Source organism: Scheffersomyces amazonensis, assembly GCF_036850825.1.
Source record: "Scheffersomyces amazonensis strain UFMG-HMD-26.3 chromosome Unknown RJT21scaffold_1, whole genome shotgun sequence".
Lineage (NCBI taxonomy): Eukaryota > Fungi > Ascomycota > Pichiomycetes > Serinales > Debaryomycetaceae > Scheffersomyces > Scheffersomyces amazonensis.
In genome coordinates, this window is record NW_027042741.1 from 829050 (window position 1) to 849571 (window position 20522).

General features: G+C 30.1%; 8 protein-coding genes across 8 annotated transcripts; 3 read left to right on the plus strand and 5 right to left on the minus strand. All coding sequences in view use genetic code 12, as the record gives it.

Moving 5' to 3' along the window:
* Nucleotides 1-306: 306 nt before the first annotated feature.
* Nucleotides 307-3532, plus strand: STE13 (Ste13p). Its single transcript, XM_064880556.1, has one exon. It carries the CDS (start codon nt 374-376, stop codon nt 3368-3370), a length of 2997 nt encoding a protein of 998 aa, XP_064740740.1. The 5' UTR covers nt 307-373; the 3' UTR covers nt 3371-3532.
* Nucleotides 3458-5727, plus strand: NOC2 (mRNA-binding ribosome synthesis protein). The gene has a single exon (XM_064880557.1). It carries the CDS (start codon nt 3556-3558, stop codon nt 5671-5673), a length of 2118 nt encoding a protein of 705 aa, XP_064740741.1. The 5' UTR covers nt 3458-3555; the 3' UTR covers nt 5674-5727.
* Nucleotides 5728-7592, minus strand: CWT1 (Cwt1p). The gene has a single exon (XM_064880558.1). It carries the CDS (start codon nt 7384-7386, stop codon nt 5743-5745), a length of 1644 nt encoding a protein of 547 aa, XP_064740742.1. The 5' UTR covers nt 7387-7592; the 3' UTR covers nt 5728-5742.
* A 75-nt stretch (nt 7593-7667) lies between these two features.
* Nucleotides 7668-10016, minus strand: RJT21DRAFT_9691 (uncharacterized protein). Its single transcript, XM_064885729.1, has one exon. It carries the CDS (start codon nt 9895-9897, stop codon nt 7741-7743), a length of 2157 nt encoding a protein of 718 aa, XP_064740743.1. The 5' UTR covers nt 9898-10016; the 3' UTR covers nt 7668-7740.
* On the minus strand, nt 10017-12174 carry RJT21DRAFT_9690 (uncharacterized protein). The gene has a single exon (XM_064885728.1). The coding sequence runs from the start codon at nt 12098-12100 to the stop codon at nt 10136-10138; it is 1965 nt and encodes a 654-aa protein (XP_064740744.1). The 5' UTR covers nt 12101-12174; the 3' UTR covers nt 10017-10135.
* Nucleotides 12175-12262: 88 nt separating this feature from the next.
* Nucleotides 12263-15856, minus strand: RJT21DRAFT_117036 (DNA-directed RNA polymerase III core subunit). The gene has a single exon (XM_064880559.1). The coding sequence runs from the start codon at nt 15786-15788 to the stop codon at nt 12324-12326; it is 3465 nt and encodes a 1154-aa protein (XP_064740745.1). The 5' UTR covers nt 15789-15856; the 3' UTR covers nt 12263-12323.
* On the plus strand, nt 15857-17545 carry RJT21DRAFT_117037 (TFIIH/NER complex subunit). The gene has a single exon (XM_064880560.1). It carries the CDS (start codon nt 16030-16032, stop codon nt 17536-17538), a length of 1509 nt encoding a protein of 502 aa, XP_064740746.1. The 5' UTR covers nt 15857-16029; the 3' UTR covers nt 17539-17545.
* Nucleotides 17546-17554: 9 nt separating this feature from the next.
* Nucleotides 17555-20399, minus strand: RNR3 (Rnr3p). The gene has a single exon (XM_064880561.1). It carries the CDS (start codon nt 20244-20246, stop codon nt 17643-17645), a length of 2604 nt encoding a protein of 867 aa, XP_064740747.1. The 5' UTR covers nt 20247-20399; the 3' UTR covers nt 17555-17642.
* Nucleotides 20400-20522: the final 123 nt, after the last annotated feature.

Sequence of the window (20522 nt, forward strand, 5' to 3'; positions counted from 1 at the left end):
CAAGATCGGACTCTCGCACTGAACCTGTAAAAAGAACTATTAATACATATATGTTTTTTTACAGATTATCTCCATGTTTGCGAATTGTCCTTTGCAGTCCTATTCCAGTAATAAATGAAAGAGAAATATAAATATTATTTCTCACACGTGATACGGCATATACCTGCGACATGCAGGTAGACGAATCTCCATAGTTAACTGACTAAATTTGAAACAACTTGACGTAAATCGTTCACAACTGAGATATTTGAAATATTTAACAACTTGTCTTGCTTTGTATTAGAATTATATATATATATATATATTCATATATTCACTTATTCATTTATTTATTTGTCTTATAACAGTATAGTATAGTAATATCCTTGTCGTAATGTTTAAAAGTATATTCGGTAATCGACTACTGTCTAATGAAGGTAGTACATCTGACTATGAAATGGTATATCAAAGTCCCGAAGATCTTGAAAGACAAATACCAGTTCCATTAGATCGAGTAACTGGTTTAGGTTCAGGATCTGGTTCTGGATCAATTTCAACTCCTAGTCCAAGAAATGAATCTGATATTGATATTGATAATGATAATGATAATGATAATGATACTTTTCATGATAGTAATAGATCTCGAAGTTCAACCGATTCACAATCTTCAGAGATATTTCAAGATATTCAATCATATTCAGCTAAACATGATGAGGAAGTCGATGATTTTAGTAATAATCCTGTATTTCAAACTGTTTTAAGTAAATATAAAGGTTCTGATGTGTTTGGTAAACGAATATTAATTGGTATTTCATCAATAATACTTCTACTATGGGTGATTGGTTTAATTATATATCTGAATCAATCAGTCCATCAAATCATAAATAGTTTTAAATGGCAAACCAATGTCCAAGTAAGTGGTCAAAACATTACATTAAATCAATATGATCCAACATTTTCAAATGTTACAATGTTAAATTATCAACATGGTAAATATTTTGCATTTAAATCTGAAATTAATTGGCTCAAACAAAGTCAATATCATAAAAATCATCCTGGTGGAGGATACTTTCTTACTCGAGAAGGTAAACAATCATTTGTTATTAAACAAATTAATTCTAAATTTTCTGAACAACTTATTGATGATGATCAATTTACTTACAGAAATGATTTCTTTCATATTGAAGATTTAATATTAAATCCTGCTCATTCAGTTGAAGATTGGACTAATAATTATCATATGGTGGTTAGTGATAAAGTTACTCAATGGAGACATCTGTCATTTGCATTATATTGGTTAGTAGAACCAATAACAGGAGAATTTATTCCTATCCAACCTCCAGTTAATGAAAAAGAATTAAATAATCCAAATAATAATTTAAAACCAGAATTACTTGATAAACTTCACTTTGCTGAATTTTCTCCCAAGGGTGATCATATTGTATATGGATTTGATCATGATTTATTTATAATTGATTTAAAAACTTTACAAACTAATCGAATTACCAATACAGGATCTCCTGATATTTTCAATGGTAAATCAGATTGGATTTATGAAGAAGAGGTAGTTGCTACTGATAAATTATTCTGGTGGTCTCCTGATCAAGAAAATTTAATATTTGCTTCGATTAATGATACTAATGTTCCCAATTATGAATTAGATTATTATGTTAAGGATCGTACTGAAGTGGGGACTCAATATAAAGAACTGGATGAAGTTAAGGTTGAAGATGTTAATCAATATCCAATTAAAACCAATATAAAATATCCTAAACCAGGTCATTCAAATCCTATAGTGACTCTCTATAATTATAAATTAAATGATGAATCACTTATTAAGATAGTTAATAATTATGATAATGTGGGTAATGAATTTATTTTATATGATGCTATATGGATTGATAATAATAATTTTTTAATGAAACAAACTGATAGAACAAGTACAATATTAACTAAAAAATTATATCAACCATCTAAATCAAATACTGTTTATGAAATCAATTCTATGAATGTTACTCAAGAGTATGGTGGTTGGGTTGAAAAAGTTAGTCCATTATTAATTATACCTAATAAAGATACTAATATAAATTCATATATTGATAAAATAGTTATTGGTGGTAGAACTACTTTAGCGTTATTTGATACTGCTTCATCAAAAACTTATTCAAAATTATTATTAGATAATCCGGATTGGGATGTTACTGCTTCATCTCCAATTATATTTGATAGTCAACAGAATTATATTTACTTTTTATCTACCATTAGAAGTTCAATGGATTCTCATCTTATGGCTATAGATATAAGTACAGATGATGCAAAATTAATACCTATAACTAGTCCAGAACAAGATGGAAATTATTATGTTAACTTTAGTGAAGATGGTCAATATTTAGATTTATATTATAAGGGACCATTACAACCTTGGCAAAGATTAATTAATATGGCTGAAATTCATGATTATCTTAATGAAGATGAATCAAGATTAAGTCATGGAGCTGATGAAATTATTCAAAAACTGCCAATTATAAATCATTATGAAGTAACTAAGGATAATTTGAAACAAGTTAATTTACCCACTCAAGTGTTTAAAACCGTTCAAATTGATAAGAATGCCGATGGATCACCAATTAATTTGAATGTAATAGAAATATTACCCCCTAATTTCAATCCTGATAAAGGATTTAAATATCCTCTTCTTGTTCATGCTTATGGAGGTCCAGGATCTCAAACTGTACAAAAATCATTTGATATTGATTTTCAACATGTTGTAAGTGCTACACTTAATTCAATTGTTTTAATTGTAGATCCAAGAGGTACTGGTGGACAAGGTTGGAAATTTGCAAATTTTGCTAAGGATAAAATTGGATATTGGGAACCAAGAGATTTAACTACGTATATATCAGAATATATTTCAAAGAATAAGAAATTCATCGATAAACAAAGAGTTGGTATTTGGGGATGGTCATATGGAGGATTCACTACCTTAAAGACTTTAGAATATGATAGTGGAACTACATTTAAATATGGAATGGCAGTTGCTCCTGTAACCAATTGGTTATTTTATGATTCTATTTATACTGAAAGATATATGAATGAACCCCAAAATAATGAGAATTATAACAAATATCTGAAAATAATTAATTTTGATAATTTTAAATCAATTAATAGATTTTTAATAATGCATGGATCAGCTGATGATAATGTTCATATTCAAAATCTGATGTGGTTATTAGATAATTTTAATATGAATCTGATTGAAAATTATGATTTTCATATATTCCCCGATAGTGACCATGGAATTTATTATCATAATGCTCAATCCATCATTTATGATAAATTACTTCATTGGTTAACAAATGCATTTACTGGTCAATTTGATAATTTTATATAGACACTGTCTGTCCCATGTCCCATGTCCCAATGCGGTAATAAATTTTTCGCAACCCTTTGAGTATGGGACACGACCACATTTTTTTTTCACTCATCGCTCAAATAAAAATATATTTTTAGTTAGCATTAATACTTTATACCAATTTAAATAATCTCTTAAACCTTAAAGTACATAGTATTGTCAAGATGGCGAAGACTTCCAAGCAAACTAAGAAGTTTCAAAACAAGCACTTGAAACACACTCTTGAGCATCGTAAAGAAGTTCAGAAAAATAGAAAGAAGTTTGACCTGAGAAAGAAGAAACCTTCCAATGGTGAATCAACTGGACCTGAACGTCCAAATGGTAAAGCTAAGGAAGTATTTGAAGATATGTCAGTAGATGAATTCTTTGAAGGTGGGTTTGAAGTTCCTAAAGAAAAGAAATCCAAAAAGGCTCCAGTTGAAGAAGATGACGAAGGTTCATCATCTGAAGAAGAAGATGATGAGGTAGCTATGAAGAAGAATTTAAAACAATTGCAAGATAATGATCCTGAATTTTATAAATATTTGAAAGAAAATGATACTGATTTGTTGGACTTTGAAGGTGTCAATCCTTTGGATGCTGTCAGTGATGATGAAGAAGAAGAAGATGAAGAAGAAATTGTTGATGAAGAAGAAGATAATGATGAAGTTAAATCAAAAGCATCAACTGAAGCTAAGAAAACAGAAATCACTTTAGAACTTGTACAAAGATGGAATGAACAATTGGATAAACCTACTATGAAACTTTTAAGAAATGTTACTATTGCATTCAAAGCTGCTGTAAATATTAATAATTCAGAAGATGGTGATTATAAGTATGCAGTAACTGATCCAAAGGCATTTGGAGAATTAATGCTTATAGTTTTGAAAAAGCTTCCTATTTCTATTCAAAAATTAGTTAAATATAAAGTTAATCCACAAGGAGTTCGTACTATTCCTCAAAAGAATCCTAATGTTACTCAAATTGCCAATATTTTAAAATCTCATGCTTCATCATTTATTACATTATTAAAGGATATAACTAATACTGAAACTGCTGCATTAGTATTAATTTCAATTCAAGAATTATTTCCATATTATTTATCTCATAGAAGATTATTAAAAGAAATAATAAATTGTGTGGTTAATGTATGGTCAATTACTAATGAAGTTGATACTCAAATAGCTACATTTGCATTTTTAAATAATATTTCAAGAGAATTTCCAAAATCAGTATTAGAAACTGTCCTTAAATCATCTTATACTGCATTTTTACAAAATTGTCGTAAAACAAATATTCATACCATGCCACAAATTAATTTTTGTAAAAATTCTGCAACTGAATTATTTGGACTTGATGAAACTTTATCATATCAAGTTGGATTTGAATATGTTAGACAATTAGCAATTCATTTACGTAATAGTATAAATGCCACATCTAATGCTAAAGATGGATTTAAAACTATTTATAATTGGCAATATTGTCATTCATTAGATTTTTGGTCAAGAGTTGTAGCAAAACATTGTAATCCAGAACAAGAATTGAAACATAAATCAAAAGAATCTCCATTAAGAAAATTAATTTATCCATTAGTTCAAGTTACTCTTGGAGCAATAAGATTAATACCAACTGCACAATTCTTCCCATTAAGATTTTATCTTATAAGGTCATTAATAAGAATTTCTCAAAATACTGGAGTTTTCATTCCAATTTTCCCATTAATTTCAGAAATTTTAACTTCAACAATTATAACGAAATCTCCAAAGGGTTCAAATTTAAATCCGGTTGATTTTGATCATAATATTAAAGTTAATCAAGCTTATTTAGGTACAAGAATTTTCCAAGAAGGTGTTTGTGAACAATTTATAGAATTAAGTGGAGAATTCTTTGGATTATATTCTAAAAGTATTGCCTTCCCTGAATTAGCAACTCCTGCTATTTTATCATTACGTAGATTTATTAAAAAATCTAAAAATTCTAAATTTAATAAGCAATTACAACAATTAATTGAAAAATTAAATGCTAATGCAGTATTTATTACTTCTAAAAGATCTAATATTGAATATGGTCCATCTAATAAATCACAAGTTCAACTTTTCTTAAATGATTTCCCATGGGAAAAGACTCCTTTAGGTCAATATAATATTGTTCAAAGACAATCAAAGGAAGAAAAACTTAGAATTATTCGTGAATCATTAGCTGAAGATGAAAAGCAAAAGGCTGCTGCTAAAAAGAGACAAGATGAAGAAGATGAAGAAGATGAAGATATTGATATGGAAGATTCAGCCGATGAATCTGATTAATTAATTAAACAATATAAATAGTTAATATAATTACATGTATAATACATAAGCCATTATTACTTTTTAATTTTATGGATCAATAGGTATAAAATTCCCAACTATACAACTGGGGATATTATATCTATCTCTTCGAATAGTGAAACTAAAACAACAACTTTTTCTTTTAATTCCATCTTTTGTTCTTAAATTACAACTTGTTAATACTGCCTTTTGACCTTTATCGAATGCAATGGCTCCATACTTTTCCCAAAAATTAACAGCACTTTCTTCACTCATTAATTCATAAATTGCAAGTTTACCATCCTTTAAATCATCGGTCATAACTCCCACTAATGAAGCAAACTCTTTATTACCACGATATATTTCTCCAGTTCTTCTCCATAAACATGCAGGAATAGCCATTGAAGTAAATACTCTATCATAATCAAGTAACATTCTTTCAAAACTTTCTTCAACTAATACTAAATCAACATCTTTTAAAGTTCTTGCAATGGCTCGAAAAGCTGGTCTAAAGATTGAAAGTGGTTTAAGAATTCTTTGTCTACTTGATAAATTCATATAATTATCCATATAATTTTGTAATCTAGCATAACCTTTAGCATAATTATAAGGTTGAAGTAATCCTGCTTCTAATTTAGCTTTAATAACTTGTTTTAATCTTTCTTCAGGGGAAATTTCTGTCGTTGGATCTGCTGCAGTTAAGAAAAATTTATCTCTTGCAGAATCAGATATTACTGGTTGATGACCATTCTTTTCTACGGGAGTTATACTTCCAGATACTGGTTTAATAAAATCTGATTTGGGTCTATGTATTTGATGAGATTGCATATCAGCTTCTGATGGGAATGAAGCAGGAAATAAGTTGGAGTTCGGTGAAAATGCTAATATATTATTGAGATTGGTAGTGCTATTACTGGTAGTTAAATTATCTGAACCACCATTAATGTTATTGTTATTATTATTGTTATTATTATTATTATTATTATTATTGTTGTTGTTGTTGTTATTATTGTTATTGTTGCTAACACCAAAGCTTAGCATGGGGTCGTTACTAGTAGGATCTTCATTCAAGGCTCCATTAACGAGCTCAGGATCATCTATCATTGATAAGAAATCATTTAATGAACTAAATTCACTTCCAGCATGTTCTGAATAAAAGAACGGTTCTTGATTATACGGTAAAGTTTGAGCCAAAACAGAACTATTTATTGATTTTATTTGTCCAAGTTGTTGAGGTTGCAGTTGTGGTTGAGGTGGAGGAGGAATTGGTTGTTGAGGAGGTATAATAATTTCAGCTGTAGCATTTTGATTTGTAGGTGGAGGAGGTAATGGAGATTGAGCAAAGGGACTTTGAGCAGGAGTTACTCCAACAGATGTATCACTTGTACTACGTCTTAAAGATGCAGCTTTCTTTCGTTGCCTCATATTAGATGGTTCATCATAACAAAGATGACTTATACCTCTTTTTACACACCTTTGACAAGGTCGAGAATCATCACAAATCATATGAGATCTACGACAATAAACGCAGGCAATTTCAACTTTCTTCTTTCTCTTACGAGATTTCGATGAACTTCCAGGTTCCTCAGATGAGGTATTACCTGATTTACTATCATTATTATTATTATTATTATTATTACCTTCTCCTGATGGTGGGGCAGTCTCTTGTTTTATTCCACCATCGAATGTCGCCTGTCCTGGTCCGGAAGACATGGTTCGAACACAAAAGTTTTCTAATAAAAATTATTAAAAGCCGACTTTATAACTCCGAACTGATCTAATGATCTATACGCTTGGAAGAAAGGAAGTTGTCCTGTTGATCTCGGAAGTTTTCTTTGAAAGAAAAATGTTAGTGCTTATACTCTTTTTTTTGGGGAGGGTTTGGTCACGTGACCCTTCCTTGAACTTTTTGTGGGGCTGGCTAATTCCTGTAACGGCCGGGACTCGGGTCCGGGAGTAAATGATTGCGAAAAATAAATAAAAAAATATTTAGTGTATAACTTATGACTACGCAAACTATTACTAGCAATAAATGTAGAATTATAAAAGTAGCAATATATATATTATTTAGCTTTGGGATCCAACCACAAGTTCTATTTTACGTTGTTTCCTTTTTTGGCATTCTAACTTTAAAACTGCACGTTCCTCTTCTAGTTTAGCACCATCCTTACAGCACTTAAAAAAAGGAAACTTTCTAACGAAGTACAGTTGACCAAAATCTATTATGTAGACTCGGTCCTTACCTGCATGGTATAATATGTTATCTCTATGTAGGTCGTTATGTATTATTTGATGATCTTGTATAATTGCTAGTGATTTCAAGCTTTTTGAATATAGCTCTTCAGGAGTTAGAGATTCTGATGAATCCTCTATATACTCCTGTAGCAAATAAAAGCCTTGTAATTCTGTTTGTTTGCTGAGCTTAATGAACCCATACTGGTATAAGTAGGGAACAACGTTTAATTTTGAAATTTGACCGTTAACTCTGGTTGTATCTGGTTTAATCTCTAAATATCCATTAGCTTGTGTATCCCTTAGCTCTTTATAAGTAGTAACTTCTGTTAAGAAGTTAGATAGTGAAAATGAATAGGCGTGAAGGAATCTGGACATTTGCAGAATTCCATTGTACTTAGGTGCGCTGATTGGATTGTATACCTTCAAAATCATATCGATTCCTGCATTGGAACCTGATTTAAATCTTATTCTTCTCACTTGCGAGTAGTACTTATTCTTCAGGAGGATTCCTCCTTGCATTATGCCAGTTATTTCAAAATCACTTTCATCAAAAATTGGATGATTGAAATTCATGTATTTGATTTCATCATATAAATCTTTATCTAATATCACTTCCAGGTGAATTTTATGAACAAATGACTTACCTGTGTTATTGAAGCTGCTAAAGTGGCTTTCCCATTCTTTGGTCATAAATTTTTCTTGCTCAATCCAATTTAACCTTTTGTCTTCTTCTGTTAACTCTACGTCTTTAAGTAAAGCCTTCATTGCTTGTTTCTCTGATTCATCAACACTAGAGAAATGGGTGCTTGTAAAAAGCAATAATAAAAACGAAATATTGTAATCGGAATTAGAATGTTTAAAGCATCCTATACGACAATTTAACTCATATTTAAAACCATCAAATACATCAGTCCTTTTTTCAATTGAGGTTTCACAAATTTCCACTATCAATAGTGTTTCTTGGTCAAGGCCAAAGCCTAGGGATGTTTCACACGTAACCATTTGGTATATAATTTGATTAAATAAATTAATAAATTTCTTATTGCCTCTTTCATTCCTTTTATTGTAGGCTATCTCTATTCCCGCTATCTTTATTTCAATGGTTGTATAATAGACATGAGCGTCTTTTTCAACGGCCAAAACAAAGTCCGGCTTAACTTTTGGATTTAAACCAGACTGAGTCAATATGTGTACATTATTAAAAGTGCTATCGAGATATTTTTGAACGGGACTTATCAAATAGGAACTGACATGTTCGGATACACCAGCTTCATTCGAACTCAGACCAATGGGGTTCCTCAAAGTGACTTCATTTTCCTTCAATAAAAAAGACTTGTCAATTTTAAATTCCTTAATTTTATTTTCAATGTATGAATTATTCATTTCATCTATTTTAGGAGAGATCTGATTATAATCATTGAATATACCAGCAACATTTGTGTAATTGTCTGTTAATATCAGTAAAGTGAAGTTTGATTTCCTCCCAGTCATAGTAGTTTGTTTATCATCATCTTCAACTTCTTCTGCTTGTTCTGCTTCTTCTTTTCTTTTTTTATTATTATTAACAATTGCAGTAAACCCGGGCATTGGAACAGCTAACCGCAGAGACAATTCAAACAAATTTAACACAGGTTTTGTTAAGACATCATTCGAGATAAGAATTCTAATTATCAAGATGTTTAACACCTTTATTGTAGCACGGAGATCATGTTTGTAATAGTCACTTAGGATATACCACTCTTCAAGTTTCAGATAACGATTTTCTGGAGTGATAATATGATAATTGGATATCAAGAAAGCCAAACGGCGACGATTATTTGTCAATGATTCATCTTGATTTTCATTTGCAACCAACTGACGCCAATTATGTTCAACTAGTAATTTCTGTTCAGGATCATTGAAATAGTTGTAGTTTGGTTGATGAATCAAATGATCAACAACAAATTCCGTAGACCTATGTACTAGATCCCTATCAATAAATTCTTCCATTATAGTTATGGGTATCCCTAAGGTTGTAACTAGTGTTATAAAAGGTAACCCTTAATTTTTTTTGGCAACTAGTTTATAATATTGGTGCATGGATGTAACTTTCGATAAGTAAGTGCGATTTTGGTAGTTGGAGTTAGGCAACTGTCATAGTTACTTAACTATTGAATTAATTAATTACAAGAATAAAAGAAAATAGTATGATATAGAACATAACAAAAACTAACTAAAAGAATGTAGGTCAATCATTATTAATGGTATTCGTATCATCATCATCACTTACTTGGTCTATAGTTGATGATGACGAACTATTAATGTATTGAGGTGAAGTTGATAATTCCTTAAAAGATCTCTCTGATTCAATCCCATTACTAAATTGACTTACGGAACGAGTTTGATTTTGATTGGATGATGAAGAATATTGACTTAAGATTTGCAGTGGTCTCGAATAAAAATATTTTCTAGGAGAGTTCAAACCAGAATTGTTTGATACTTTTGGTGATTCTAATTCTGTTTGGGCAGTTACAAATGATGGATCCGATATATGAGATGAAGAAGACGGTGATAGATACAGTGGTTGTTGCTGTTGATGAGGAGGAGGAGTGATGGGTGGGGGTACATCTATAGTAGATTCACATGTTTCAGGAGCTTGTGTTATTGATCGTGTACCGAATAGAGAGCTTGATGCAGGTTCAAGGTAATCATGATATAGAACATCATCTTCATCACTTTCTATTTGAGATACAGAATCAGTGACATATGGAATATTACCTTCAGTTACAAATTGACCTTCTAAATCTGAATCATTTAAACTTCCATAGTCAGAGCTACCTTCTTGACCAGCAAGTAGATATGTATCATTCTGACTATTATTTATCATTGTATTACATAATGGACAACTTCTTTTAAAATTTATTAACCAATTAGATAAACATTTTTCATGATAAAAATGTTTACAATTCAATAACAATACTCTAGATCTTAAGGGAATATACTTATCCAAACAAATAGAACACTTATAAGCAGGATAAAAATTATCTGGAGCACATAATGTATGTAAAGAAACTGATGAACTTCTTATATCAATACCATTAATTATAATTTTATGTAATGATGTTGAAGAAGCCATAGGTGATTGTTTAGGAGAATCTAATAGTCGATATTCCACATCTTTAAAATCATCTGATGTTTGACCAGTTATCTTTAAATAATTGGTCAAGTATTTGGCATGAATCAAATGATCAATATTATAAATATATATTGGTAAACGTTTGACTAATTTTGCATTTCTTATATTTGCTTGTCTTCTTTTAAATCTTTGACCACACACAACTACTGAATAAAAAAATAGAATTAATAATGGTGGTGATAAAATCATTGATACTAAAATATTTATCCAACTACCAATTGTAGCAGTACTAATTTCAATTAATATATCTTCAGAATCTAATTCTTTAAGATATTTATAATCTTCATTTGTTATAAATATTATAGGTACTTTTAATGAACCATCTTGATTAAAAGTTCCTGAAAACATAGTAATTAATCCTCGATATGGTTCATCATTAGCTATAATAATACTAGTAGGATTTAAACCTGATTCAAGTAAATTAGATACTTTATCAACAAAAGTACAATCACCTCTTAAAACTATTAAAGTTTTATTATTATAATTTTTATAATCTTTATGATTTGAATAATTTTTTCTTTTACAAGCATTATTAGGAAATATAGCATAATTACTATAAATTGGATGATCTAAAACAGGACTAAAAGATGCATATCGTCCGAGCATTTCATGACTTGTAATGTTTTCTGATCCTGAATTACCCTTTGGTAAAGTTGTATTAAAAGATATTAAAGAATCAATAGGGAAGAATGAATTCATTACACTATTGAGGGGATAATCTAATTCTATATCAAACTTAAATGTACCATCATTATCAGTTGAATTATTATTATTATGATTATTATTATTATGATTATTATTATGGTTATTATTGAAATGTTGACTAGTGAATTCCTTTATTGAATTCTTAGTTAAATATATAGCATCTTCAAGATCTAATTGATTACTAGGACTATAATCAATACTCGCTAGAATAAATAATAGCAATAAGCAAATCACTACATATTTGGCATGGATTGAGGTTCTATAAGTCCTGGGTCCAGCCACAGTCGTAGCACGAGGTGGAGGAGTACTCATCCTCACAAACACATAAGACTTTGTGAACTCAGTAGGGATGAGAGATGGAGTTACTAATTAATGTTGATCTTGTGATTCACACAGTTTGGTAATAAAGTTTTTTTTTTTTTTTTTCTCTCTTATCTTGTGCCGCTACTATTTCGACACGTGATGGTACCTACATATATACATACGTTTAATCTATAATGCTTTATTCGTTAATCTAATCTATCTACTGTACATACTAGAAGATATCTCCAAGCTTTAATCTTGGAGCAATATTCATGGATAATAATTCCTGGAACAATAACTTGGCAGCATAAGGAATAGTCATTCTAATGATATTCTCCGAACTCTTACAAGTAGTACACCATGAATTATAACCCATTAATCCACATTTGTTACAAATATCTACTTCAAAGGCATCAGAAGATATCATTAATCTTTCAAGTAATAATTGAGAGGCACCATAAGCAATTACACAATCTCTTTCCATTTCTCCTAATCTTAATCCACCATCTCTTGATCTACCTTCTGTTGGTTGACGAGTTAATACTGCTCTTGGACCTCTTGCTCTGGCATGCATTTTATCTAAAACCATATGTTTTAATTTTTGATAATATATAGGTCCAAAGAAAATATAGGCTTGAAGACATTCACCAGTTATACCTGAATATAACATATCTTTACCTGAATAACTAAAACCCTTTTCAACTAATATTTTTGACATATCTTCTAATTTAGATCCTCCAAAACATGTACCATATTCTAAAGATCCATTTAAAACTCCAGCTTTACCTGAAATTAATTCAATCATTTTACCAACTGTCATACGAGATGGGAAACCATGAGGATTCATAATAATATCAGGAGATATTCCATTATCATTAAATGGTAAATCTTCTTGTTGAACAATAATACCACATACCCCCTTTTGTCCATGTCTTGAAGAAAATTTATCTCCTAATTCTGGTCTTCTTGTTTGTCTTAATAATACTTTAATTAATGCTTGATCATTATCACTTACTGACATCATGACTTGATCAACATATGATGGTTCGGGACCTTTATAATAAGCAGGAGTTTCTCTATGACTTTCTGCACTTGGACTTTGTTCATTATGTCCTAATACAGATTCTCCAGCATTGGTTGGAACACATTTATTAACATAAACTTGACCATTTTCAACTCTTGCACCAATTTCTCCAAGTCCATCTGGTCCTAAAGCTTGATGAGGGAATATAGCTTTACCATCTTCATCAACTCTCATACCAGATACAACATCTTTTGTATGATTTGGATATCTTTTTAATTGGATAGTATTTTTACGAACAACTTGACATCTACCAAATCCTCTATCAATAGATGCTTTATTTAATACTAAAGCATCTTCAATATCATAACCTGAATAAGACATAACTGCCACTGTTGCATTTTGTCCAGCTGGTAATTTATCATAATCAATTAATTCAATGGTTTTGGTTTTTACCATTGGTTGTTGAGGATATACCATAAAATATAATAAAGTATCAATTCTTCTAAATTGATTATATGCTATAGCACCAATAGCTTGCTTACCCATAGCACATTGATAAGTATTTCTCGGTGATTGATTATGATGAGGATAAGGAATTAAACCTGCAACAGCTCCTAAAACTGTAAATGGTTCAATTTCTAAATGAGTAAATAAAGATTCAGCATTATCCATATCTGATTCATATAAAGCAATTAAAGAATCATTTTCTTCATTAACATCTAAATATTCCACTAAACCATGAATTAAAAAGTCATCAAATGCCCATTCTCCATCTAATAATTTTCTTAAATGATCAGCTGTTATTTTAGGACGATTATTTTCAACTAAAATTAATGGACGACAAATTCTTCCACCATCAGTTGCAATATGAACTGCATTTTGATGAGAATTAGTATAAATAGATACAAATTCTGAGATTTTACCGGTTCTTCTTAATTTACGAAAATCAGATACAAATTTTGATGGGAATCTATTAGTACCAATTAATGTACCATTAAGATAAATTCCATAATTACCAAAAGAATGTAATGTAGCAGAATCAATTCCTAAAATATTTTCACAACCTAATACATAACATAATTTTTTAATTGGAGCTTCTTCATCATCAGTAGTAATATGAGTCATTAATGCTAAATTTTTAACTAAACCACATGCTTCACCTTCTGGAGTATCTGAAGTACATAACATACCAAATTGTGAAGGTTGTAAAGCTCTTGGACCAGAAACTTTTCTTGATTTTTCAAATTGTGATGAAATACGAGTCATCATACCTAAAGCAGATATATAAGATAATCGAGATAAAACATGAGTAACCCCAGCTCTTTCCATCTTAAACCGTTTTAATGACCAATTCCCAGTTGAAATAGCTCGATTTAATCCCATAGTAATATTATTAGAATGAATATTAATTGATAATAAAGCATCGAATTCAGAAGTTCTACTTGGTTTCTTTAAAATTTTATCGATATTAGCTTTAAAATCAGAATTAAACTTTTTAAATAAATCTTCAAATAATAATGACATTAATTGTCCGGCTAATTCTAATCTTTTATTACCAACATAATCTCTATCATCGACCATTTTTGGATTATACATAGTCATTACTACTCTTCTTGCCATAGTGGCAATATATAAGGCCTTTTCTCGGAATTGTAAATCCGAGACGGTAATATGAGCAATAATTGTTGTTGCAATAGCTTCAATACCTTCTTGTAATTGAGATAATTTAGGGGCTCCAGCTCTTCTAATGGTTTTAACTCTTTTACCAACATAATTTAAAGCTTGTTGTTGAGTAAAGACTTCTAATTTAGCTGCTTCTTCAAAATTAACCACAAATAAATCTTGATAATGAGGATCAGATCCACAAACTAATTGTAAAATTTCTAAATCAGATGTAATTCCGGCAGCTTTTAATACAATGACAATTGGAATATCTTCTCCAATAGAATTATGTTTTAAATAAATCTTATCGTTCTTGGTAATAACATAAGTTTTAGATTTACGTTCATGAGTTGAAGATGTAACTGATGCTTGAACAATATTTTTCTTTTCATCAGCTTCAACAATAATTCTATTCTTTGATAATTGTTCTTGAACTAATATAACTTTTTCTGTTCCATTAACAACAAAATATCCTCCTGGATCTAATGGACATTCATCAAATTTTGCCATTTGTTTTTCAGTTATTCCATCAAGTATACATTTATTTGATCTTAACATAATTGGCATTCTACCAATTTCTAAATCTTTATGCATAATGATTTTTCTACCTCTAGTATATTCTACATCCACATAAATAGGTGCAGAATATGTTAAATCACGTAATCGACATTCATGAGGTGGTAATATAACTTCTTTAGTTCCTGGAGTTGATGATGATTTATGACCTACTCTAATATCTAAATATTTTAAATAAAATTCTGGATCTACATCTGATAGTACTAATTCATTGGCTCCAATGATTTTCTTTAAATCCACATCTACAAAATAATTAAATGAATCTAAATGTTGTTTAACTAATCCTTTAACTTTTAAGAAAGCCGGTAATAAGTTCCATTTGTCATCGGCCGTATTAATCTCATCGGTCAACTTTTTACCTCGATATTCCGGTTGAAATAATTCTTGGAATGCTTCATCCGATTCGGCCTCCACTTTGAACTTTCTCTTACTCATTTCCGAACTAGTAAGAAATCGTAATGGTTCTGAAAATTTATTATAAGTAAATCTTAAATCTTAACTTGTCTCCTTAACTATGTGTACCTCAGCTGAAAAATTATAGTAACTCTGCTCAAATTTTTTTTGAGCCGATTTGGCAACTCCGCACTACCGTCCGGATATAAAATCCTTAACTACTATGAAATAGCTTGTATAGCTACAAGGACCCTAAGTTACTTAAATAATTACATGGTTAATTATGTCTTCCGGTAATTTATTTAGGGCAACCGTTAATGAATATCTCGAGGGACTTCCGAGACCGGTTCAATCGAAATTATATGAAGCTCCAGCCACATGTTTATCTATATTTCGATTATTACCACCTATGGCTAAATTTTATATAATGTCTATGGTATTTAATGATCATGCCGTAGCTCTACGAGATCTTTATAAATGGACAAAACCTTCAGCTAATAAACTTCAATTTGAAGCATTAAAACGGTTAAAAGCTTTACATTTAATTGAAGATGATCGACAAACTAAAGGTATACAACTTAATGCTACATTTCGAAAGAATTTTCGAGATTGTTTAACTGGTTCACAAGATCCAAATGCATTTGGTACATTATGTATATTACCTGATAAAAATAAAGTAGAAATATCATTTTTAGATACATTTGCTTCACAAAAATGGGAAACAATCTTACATTTTATGGTAGGTACTGAATCAACTGCTACACCATCAAAATCAGTATTATCGTTATTAAAAAAGGGCGAATTAATGGAAGGACCAGGAACTTCGGCAACAAATCTTAAAATTACTAATATTGGATTTCAATTCTTATTACAAGATGTTAATGTACAAATTTGGACACTTTTATTACAATATTTAAATTTAACTCAAGATTTACATATGGATCCAGTTGATGTTTTAAATTTTTTATTTATGTTAGGTTCATTAGAATTAGGGAAAAGTTATATGGTATCAAATTTAAGTGATACTCAAATAAGTATGTTGGCAGATTTACGAGATTATGGTTTAGTATATCAAAGATCAGATAATTCTACTAGATTTTATCCCACTAGATTAGCAACAACTTTAACATCTGATTCAGCAGCTATAAAGACTCCATCTAATGCATTAGAACAAGCCGTTGGTCCAGATACTTCAACTTCATCTAATCAAGGATCAGTTATTGTAGAAACTAATTTTAAATTATATTCTTATACTAATTCACCATTAGAAATTGCTATACTAAATTTATTTGTACATTTAAGAACAAGATTTTCAAATATGGTTTGTGGACAAATTACTCGAGAATCTATTAGAAGAGCATTATATAATGGTATAACTGCTGATCAAATTATAAAATTTTTAGAAACTCATGCCCATCCTCAAATGAAAATTTTAGCTAAGGAAAGATTAGATAAAAAGATTGAATTTGATACTTCACATAATATTAATACTGCTGGAGGAGCTCCACAATCTAAGGGGAAAGATTCAGTACTGCAACATAAGCTTGAAATATTACCACCTAATATTGTAGATCAAATTAGATTGTGGCAATTAGAATTAGATAGAATTCAAACTTATGAAGGTTATTTATTCAAAGATTTTAATAATCAACATGAATATGATCTGTTATCAAGTTATGCATCGGAAGTAGGAGATTTAATATGGAGTGATAAAAAGAAAATGAAATTCTTTGTATCACTTTCAGAAATTGGTTTAAATCAAGTAATGGTATTTGCTAATAAGAAGAAGTAACGGGTATCTATATTTATTTATTTAATTATTTAATTCTCTTTCTAACTATTTACAAGAGTATTTCTATGTACATATTATAATAATAATAATAATAATTACAAGATTTAACCCGAACATGAATCACACGTACCATCATCCAGTCTATTAATATCACAAGCAATAGGCGTAGAATCATAAATATCATAAGTTAAATCATTAACAACTGAATCTTCTTTCCTCTCTTGAGAACTGGTAGGTGATCTAGTTAATGAGTCTGGAGTAAAATAACTATTAGTTTTAGCTCGTTTACGATCAGGTATGAAATCTAATGAATTCAATTTCAATTGAGGTAAATCAATGGAATCGACTGCTAAATATTTATGACGATTTAATTTGGTCATATCAAAGGAAAGTTCACCTAATTCTTCCTTATCAACGGTAAATTGTATGGCTCTAGCAGCAGCTTGAGTTCTTAAATAATACATTCCTGTTTTAAGTCCCCTTTCCCATGAATAGAAATGACAACTAGTTAATTTCCCAAAAGTAGGGTTTTGCATATGTATATTCATACTTTGAGATTGATCAATAAATTTCCCTCGATCAGCGGCCATATCCACTATAACTTTTTGAGATATTTCCCAAACTGTCTTATAAAGTGCCTTTAATTCATGGGGGATATTAGGAATATTTTGAATTGAACCATTATCTTGAATGATTCTATTCTTTAATGCAGAATTCCATACTCCTAAATCAATTAAATCTCTTAAAAGATACTTATTAACAATTTGAAATTCTCCTGATAATACTCTTCTATTATAAATGTTGGAAGTATAAGGTTCAAAACATTCATTAAATCCAAGAATTTGTGAAGTACTAGCCGTTGGCATAGGAGCTACAAGTAAAGAATTTCTAAGACCATGAATCTTAATCTTTTGTTTAAGTATATCCCAATCATCATATAATAAAGATGGTTTATGATTCCATAGATCAAATTGAAGTAAACCCTTTGAAGCAGGAGATCCAGAAAATGATTCATATGGTCCATCCTTTATAGCCAATTCTATTGATGCCTCAATGGCTGCATGATATATAGTTTCAAAGATTTGAATATTAAGTTGTTTAGCTTCTTCTGAATCAAATGCAAGTCTTAATTCAAGAAAGGCATCGGCCAATCCTTGAACTCCCAACGCTATTGGACGATGCTTTTTATTAGAGATTCTTGAAGTTACAATAGGATATTTCGTAACATCAATGATTTTATTAAGATTCTTGGTTAAAACCTTAGCCACTGAATGTAATTTCTTGAAGTCATATTGTAAAACTTGACCTGATTCAGTTTCAGTTAATCGAATAAATGATGGTAAGGCTAATGAACCTAAATTACATACAGCAGTTTCTTCAGGTGACGAATATTCCACTACTTCACAACATAAATTAGATGATTTAATTGTACCCAAATTCTTTTGATTGGATTTAGAATTACAAGCATCCTTATATAATATATAAGGACCACCAGTTTCAGTTTGAGCTTCTAAAATCGCATGCCATAATTTTTGAGCTCGAACAGTCTTTCTGGCTACTCCATCTCGTTCATATTTTTCATATAATTGTACAAATTCATCTCCATGACAATCGGCCAAACCTGGAGCTTCATCAGGAGAGAATAAACTCCATTCTTGATCTTGTTTAACTCTGGTCATGAATAAATCCGGAATCCAAAGTCCATAAAATAAATCCCGAGCTCTCATTTCTTCTTTACCATGATTCTTTCTTAAATCTAATAATTCAAATACATCATTATGCCATGGTTCAATATAGATTGCAAAAGCTCCTGGTCTTTTATTACCTCCTTGATCAACATATCTTGCAGTATCATTAAATACTTTTAACATGGGTACTAATCCACTTGAAGTTCCATTGGTACTACCAATGGTTGCTCCAGTACCTCTTATATTATGAACATGTAATCCAATACCTCCTGAAGCCTTTGATATTAAGGCAGCCTTATGTAAAGTTTTATAAATCCCATCAATTGAATCATCTTCCATGGCAAGAAGGAAACATGATGATAAGTAACCATAATCCGTTCCTGCATTAAATAAAGTTGGTGAGGCATGAATAAAATATTTATTAGACATTAATTCATAAGTTTCTACCACATTATCTAAATTATCTTGATGAATACCTATGGCTACTCTTAAAAATAAAAATTGCGGAGTTTCCGATATTTCTCCGTTTCTTCTTAAAAGGTATGATTTTTCTAATGTTTTAAGTCCAAAATAAGATAAATCAAAATCTCTTGATGGTTCAATTAAAGAATTTAAAACGGTTTCATTTTGAATAACAAAATTATAAGTTGATTCTGAAATTAATGAATATTCTTTCTTATGATTATTTGATCTGGCAGATTTTTTACATGATCTTAATAACTTAATATTTTCACTAAAAGTTCGATCGACTTGTTTATGTAATTTATGAGCTATGACTCTACCAGCAATTAAAGAATAATCTGGATGATAAATCACTTTACTGGCTAAACTTTCACTAACTAATTCAAACAATTCGGTTACCAATATGATTGGAGGTAAACTTTGTTCAACCTTTTCTACCACATCCTCTAAATCCAAATATTTGGCATTAAGATTAAATGTTAAACTCTCGAGAAATACTAAGAGTTTAGACTTTTCAAAGTCCTCTAGTATATTTTTACTATTTTTCACCTGGGGCATCTCTAGTGGTTATGCATCTATATATGAATTCAACGTAATATCAAACAAACAAATAGTGAAAAAAAGGGGATATAGGGGTTTGATACGCGTGTGTACAGGACTATAAGTGATTTTTTGATTCAGCTAGATGATGTGGTTGTTAGTTATACCTGATTACTAAAACCGTTTAGTGAAAAAAAAAAAGATGTATCACCATTGCCCTTTACTGTTTGTTTTGTGTCATATTATTGCCATATCTGCACTCAATTAGATTTCTCGTTTGGGAAATATTATTTG